This window comes from Triplophysa dalaica, chromosome 14 (genome assembly GCF_015846415.1).
Source record: "Triplophysa dalaica isolate WHDGS20190420 chromosome 14, ASM1584641v1, whole genome shotgun sequence".
NCBI lineage: Eukaryota > Metazoa > Chordata > Actinopteri > Cypriniformes > Nemacheilidae > Triplophysa > Triplophysa dalaica.
This window is the reverse complement of record NC_079555.1, coordinates 20,619,413-20,625,380: the sequence shown is the minus strand read 5'-3', so window position 1 is coordinate 20,625,380 and position 5,968 is coordinate 20,619,413. Positions and strand designations below refer to the sequence as shown.

General features: G+C 38.1%; 1 protein-coding gene across 1 annotated transcript; it reads right to left on the bottom strand.

Moving 5' to 3' along the window:
* Nucleotides 1-1,111: 1,111 nt before the first annotated feature.
* On the bottom strand, nucleotides 1,112-4,581 carry foxf1 (forkhead box F1). Its single transcript, XM_056766333.1, has 3 exons — nucleotides 4,487-4,581; nucleotides 3,376-4,358; nucleotides 1,112-2,091 (listed from the first exon to the last, which is right to left on the bottom strand). Exons 2-3 carry the CDS (start codon nucleotides 4,355-4,357, stop codon nucleotides 1,928-1,930), a joined length of 1,146 nt encoding a protein of 381 aa, XP_056622311.1. The 5' UTR covers nucleotide 4,358; nucleotides 4,487-4,581; the 3' UTR covers nucleotides 1,112-1,927.
* Nucleotides 4,582-5,968: the final 1,387 nt, after the last annotated feature.

Here is a 5,968-nt window from a genome sequence, read left to right as displayed (position 1 = left end):
TAAATATAATCATATACAATTCAGCAATTATTGTTGGCATTGTATATTTGACCCTTTTCCATGTTTTGGGTATTATTTGTAATTTAAAACTGGCTCTGGATTTTTTACGTTAACTACTGTTCTGTTAAATGTGTCGTTTTTCTTAACGATATTAATCAAAATTATTCTAAAGATTTAAGGAAGAGTTCGTTTTTATTGAAGTGTTAAAAGTATTTTTAACAATAAGCTCTGAGAGGCTGTTCACAACATGGTAAGTGCCTTATCGCTTTTCTGAAATTATAATTTGTAGCTATACATTATACATTATAAATAAACCTAAAATCTGTGACCCAGGCAGAAGCTGCCTAACATATAAAAATGTTCAGAATAACACTAAGAAGGTTACTTTTTAGATAAAAGATGACGGGCCATGTTAATATATAAGGGATTCTGTGCGAGTTCACATTATGGTCAAAGCACATTGGTACTCGAAGACATCTTTAAGCCTCACCCAATACTGATTTGATCTATTCTTTCTTCATTTCAGTATAGCTCATACTGTACTTGAAAACTTCACAATGAGAATTTGTATTTGTTTCAATATGTAAAATCTATTGAACATGTTCAGAGACAGCATCAACTCTTCCTCGTTGCAGTCAAATTATTTTGAAAAAACAGCAACAATACCTCATTAGAAATAGTAGGTCTATATGTCTGTCAATAAATGACAGGACGATCTAAATGTCTTGTTGGTCAGGAGTACTATGTTTGCGGTCGCTATGTAGTTTTCTATGATCCACCAAAGCAGGGTTTGTTCTCCAAGGATTCTCTGTGTCAGTCTCAGACCTTGGGCCGCATAGACATTAGATGGCTATATAGCCTGTTTATTTTTTATCTTTTTATTTACATCCTCTATTTTTACTCAAATGTTTATGAGTACATTTTGTTACTTGTCATGAAAGACTAATATTATTGCCTTCATTTATTATTCTGTAGGCCATATTCTGGGTTTGTTTGTGTTACGTTTATTTTAATGCAGTAATGCTAGTTTCTATTATGCTCAAATAAACGTATGATCAAATCCAGAAAACCTGTGTCGTTCAGAAAAAAATCACGTTTTGAACAGTTTTTTGCAAACTCCATGCCATTACTTTTTAATTTTCTTAGAAGTGTTACACAACATTTAAAGCCATCGGAACAGAAAAACACTACTATAAGATATTTCCTACACCATGTACAGTTTATATACAGTGCTTGGGGAATAAGACGTGTCAATGTGGGTAGGTATAACTAAGTTAACAAAATCAAAATAACTAACAGTGCTTATAATATATCTTCATGTTACATTGGGCAAATATTGCCAATAAAGCGGTCAATACTGCGGCTATAACTGTAGCCTAAAATTTAACGTTTTAACAGAATAAATAAGTTGCGCTTTCGAGTTTAAAAGTGCCTTCATTCACCGTCTTAAAGCGAAAAGAAATGTTTCATTGACAAACGTTCGTCCTTAAGATACCAGCTCCTCTTGAAGGACAATGCAACATTAAAATACAGTAAAATCATCCTTTTTACTCATCTTTGCATCTCAAAGATTGGCGGTCATCCGGCAGCAGAGTTAGTACCGAGCTGTTGGGAATGACATTCTCTGGCTTTTAAAGGCTGAAGCTTTCCTTCTGAAGTTCTCTGGAAGTTCGTTTGTAAGTCCCTTTTGATAAAAGCGTCAGCAAAATGACTAAATGTAAATTTAAATGAAGTACCGAGCCGGCTCCTTCATGACGATTTGTCATGTTTAAATCGATGCTTCATTTGTCAGCTTCTGAATAGTCGTGACGGTCATTTTTAATCCGTGTCCCTTTCCACAGGAGCCCACTAAAAGAGCACTCCATGGTTTGAGTTTCTCATTGTTCTCGCCTGCTTTTTATAATGAGCTTTGTATGTTGTAATGCTGTCACATCACACAGGGTTTGATATCCTGATAGGCGACCTGCTGGTGGTGGTAGTACGAGCTGCTCCCTGGTGAATGCATCGATGAGGAGGTCATGGCGTTAAAAGAGAAGACAAACTCCTTTCTGTCACACATGCTGGGAGACTGGGAATGATAGCGGGGAATACCTGCCGAAACAAAAGAAGTTATGAAAAAATTCACTTGGAAATAACTGGTAGGCTATTTTCAATAGTTTCATTTACCATGTCTTTAATATTGTTACCAGGAATTGCCTAATTATTCTTGACAGGAAGATTACGTAACGTAATATACTTAAAACGGTAATAACTTTAAATATAAAAGGAAATAACTTTATAAGGTTATTATTTTATTTCAGAGATACACTCATCATGCATCCGTGGCATTAGATATGCATCCATTGCAATTCTTAATATCATCTAATCGTAAATATAAAACTCAAATACGCATGATTTCTTGGTAATTTCAACGACGGGTGTTAAAGAAAACAATCGTATTATTTGCAAAGGGGCCATAAACATGTCAATATCTTTTAAAAAGCATACAATTTCATCAAAGGTAAGAAAAATTATCACTTGGTAAGCCTTGTTAATTTTAATAGTAATTTAAACCAAACACTTTAGTAGAGATTCTACTACAGATTAGTAGTTAAATGTCAAGTAGGCCCAAATAAATGCAATCAAGGCTATATGGTATTTATATTTAAATGTATTGTATTAACTAAAATGTTTAAATTATATAATACAAAATAAAATTTAAATACGGTTTATTTCTGAAATAGCCTGTACTTGATTTCAAATAGTTTTTTTAATTTAAAGTGTCTTGATACGACGCAAGAGCTTCGTAAATGTCTTACAAATTGTTTTAAATAGCTTGAAATTATTGCAATAAGTTGTGTGCGATAATGTCTTATCTTATTAATGTCTTAATGGAGTGAGCTAAAAGATTGGGAAGTTTAAAGATCTGGGTGGGATCGTATTTAATTGACGGCTGGACTGCTTGCACGCAAATCCCCACGGACACACACACTGCTGCGGGGCTCGTGGCGAGACTTTTTTTTGCTATTGCCCAGTGATTACAGCAGGCGGGCATATAACTTCTGCGTGTGCAGTTGCTGTACGAAGTTAATTTTATAGATACACAGTGGTTTAACCCTCTTTTAACCTACAACATCGCACCTTAAAGAAATTTTAATTTGCCTAAATTTACAGTGCATTAACCAATTATCCTATATGACATATTTAGTACTAATCTAAATGCACAGTAACGTAAATATACGGAATGTTTGCGCAACATGTATTAACAGAAAAATCATCTTCAAAAAGGCGCAAATTCTTCGAGTGGTAGGCTAAAATCAGTTGACCGTTAGATCGTAATAGGATATGAAACGTGTAAATAAAAGAGAGTATTTTTAATACACATATCATCCTTACCTTGAAGGTCGGTGGTGCCATGACCGTTGTGGTGCAGGTAAGACTGTTCCAGGGAGTGTGTTGGTAAACTGGGTTGCAGCGGGTTGGCACCGGGGTTGCAAGGAGAGAGCGGCTGCTGTTTGATATAAGACGCCCCGTTGTTGAGAGAGTTGGAGGGCGCCGGAGGCCAGGCCGACGCCGTGCTGGAGTACACGGGATGGGGCTCCATAACTCCCCCGTTGGCGAGAAGCGGCGAAGCAGAGCTGTCGTGGTGGGGGTACTCGCTCCCCGAGGATCCTGTGCAACTCCCCATGTAGGAATGTCCACTGTTCGTTGACAGATGTGACATGGAGTGTCCTGCCAAGCCCATTCCTTCCATATTGCTGGCCAAATGTCCATTCATCATCCCAATCCCACTCTCTAAAGATAAACTGTTTGGAGGACAAGACAGGCCCCCGCCGCCCCCCTGAAAGTTGTAAGTCTCGGGTATGTGATTAAATGCCAGTCCGTTCATCATGCTGTACATGGAGGGTTTGAGAGCTTGACATTTGCGCCTGAAGCCACGCGGCCTCCTTCGGAAAGATCCCTCCTCAAACATGAACTCACTGGCCGGGTCGATGGTCCAGTAGTGACCCTTTCCAGGTCTACCCAGACCCTTGGGTAGTTTAATAAAGCACTCGTTCAGAGACAAGTTGTGGCGTACGGAGTTCTTCCAACCTTGATACGAGCCTCGGAAAAACGGGAAGCGGCTTTGGAGGAATTGGTATATTTCACTCAGAGTAAGCCGCTTGGTTGGAGAGCTCTGTATGGCCATTACAATGAGCGCAATGTAGGAGTACGGCGGCTTCTCAGGACGCCGAATTCCAGCGTTCGTCTTTTTGGTTTTGGTGCTGGTGGAGGACGAGGAGGTTTCCATCACAGGCGTCTGTCCGTGCGGTTTTTCCGACATTGGGCTGCTGTGGGCAGGGGTCTGAACAGAGGGCTGTTGCACTTCAGCCGTCATTCTTCACACACGCAAGACAAAATCCACAATAGTTTTTACGTAGCTCTCATAAATTGCACACAGATGATGAATATGTGTCCCAATGAAGTCCCTCTGTTTATGCGCTGCCCCTGTAATAGTACTACCCACCTTATAACTGAACTCTGACGGGAAAAGGGAGCTTCTTTCTGCTTGAGATCCTGTCTTCTTGTTCTTCCTTTAGGAGTTGAGCTTTTACTTATCTGTTTTCATCAGCTCCTCTCAAACTCTTGAGCATGGGCAAGTCAGAGACGCACAGGGGCCGCCCAGGTTCCCTCCCACTTTCAGCTCTGCCGGGGTGGGCTTTGCAACATCTGCACACACTCATGCAAAACTAGACCACTTTTAAAATAAAGAGCGCCTTTATAGTCTTAATATTTGTAAATTATATAGCACCATATAGCATCATAGTGCATATAGGTTTATTGCTGCTTTTTAAATGTTAAGTTCAAAACCAGTCTGTTATCAATTTAAAAAGACATTTTCAAAATGACATCAGTAAGCTGGAGGATCGCAGTATTTTTGCCTTTATTAATGGGTTATAAATGATCAATTCTATATTTTAATATTTGCTCTTTTTAATATGTTTATGCATTTTAAAGCATTCTTGTAAAGTTAGAGCAATAAAACATGTAAATACACACGTTTGAAAAACTTCTAAAAAGGTTCTAAAAATGATAAATATATAAATATACATTCAACATTGAGATAAAAAACACACAAAAAAATCCATAAACAGATTCAAAGCATGTTTCTTTTGTCGGACAGACAGGAACATGGGCAGGATGTTTATACTCCAGAATGTAAACATTTTCCCTGAGCTTCTTTAAATCAAAATTCAAGCAAAAAACTTCGCTAGTGTAGCTAATTCACGAGAGCCACTCCGTTCTTATTTTTTAATATCGAGAATAATGTCGAGATTTCTGAAACAGTGTTTTCCAGTCGGAGCGCGTCCATGGAAATTCATTTGACGACTGCAGTCCACATTCAACTGTACCGCTGCATTACTCCATAAAGGCAAGTTCATTCACAGCAGACATCACACAGATCCTGACTTTCTGTTTTGTTTGAGTTTCATTTAAAACGACTGACCTGATGAGTGGCTAATGTGAGCATCAAGACACGTGCCTTTGTCATATCATCCTGTTGAAAAATAAAAGCGTCATTAAGCATGTTTGTAAATAGCCTACTCAAATAGGTATCAGTATGGAAAAGGAAATTTGATGGAAGCTATCTCCTTAGTGAAATCTCTGTTTTTGCCGTGTATCTGGTTGGTTACTCACTACCATGGTGGCTTAATTTTTCCGGACATTGATAGCCAAGATTAAATAATATTGTAGGATTTGATACTGACTAGGTCTTTATTCTCAATTCGATAGGATACACGTGCTTTGAGTTACCACGGCATAGAGGCTGTGTCTAAAGTCAGGATAGTATAAATAATGTTTTTTTACATTTTCTAGCCATGTACACAACTTGCATAAACAAGTTCAAGCACTCTGTAAAAAGTAATCTAAATACATTTTGCGATTTTTACTTATTTTTTAGAGGAATTGCATTATTGACAGAGACACAGGCTTACATATCTCGATT

What these genes read in the sequence shown, in the direction of transcription:
- foxf1 (XM_056766333.1), bottom strand. Translation starts at nt 4,357, where the DNA reads ATGACGGCTGAAGTGCAACAGCCCTCTGTTCAGACCCCTGCCCACAGC. An exon ending in TGGCACCACCGACCTTCAAG is followed by an intron (nt 2,092 to 3,375) that starts GTAAGGATGATA and finishes TTGTTTCGGCAG; the next exon opens with GTATTCCCCGCTATCATTCC.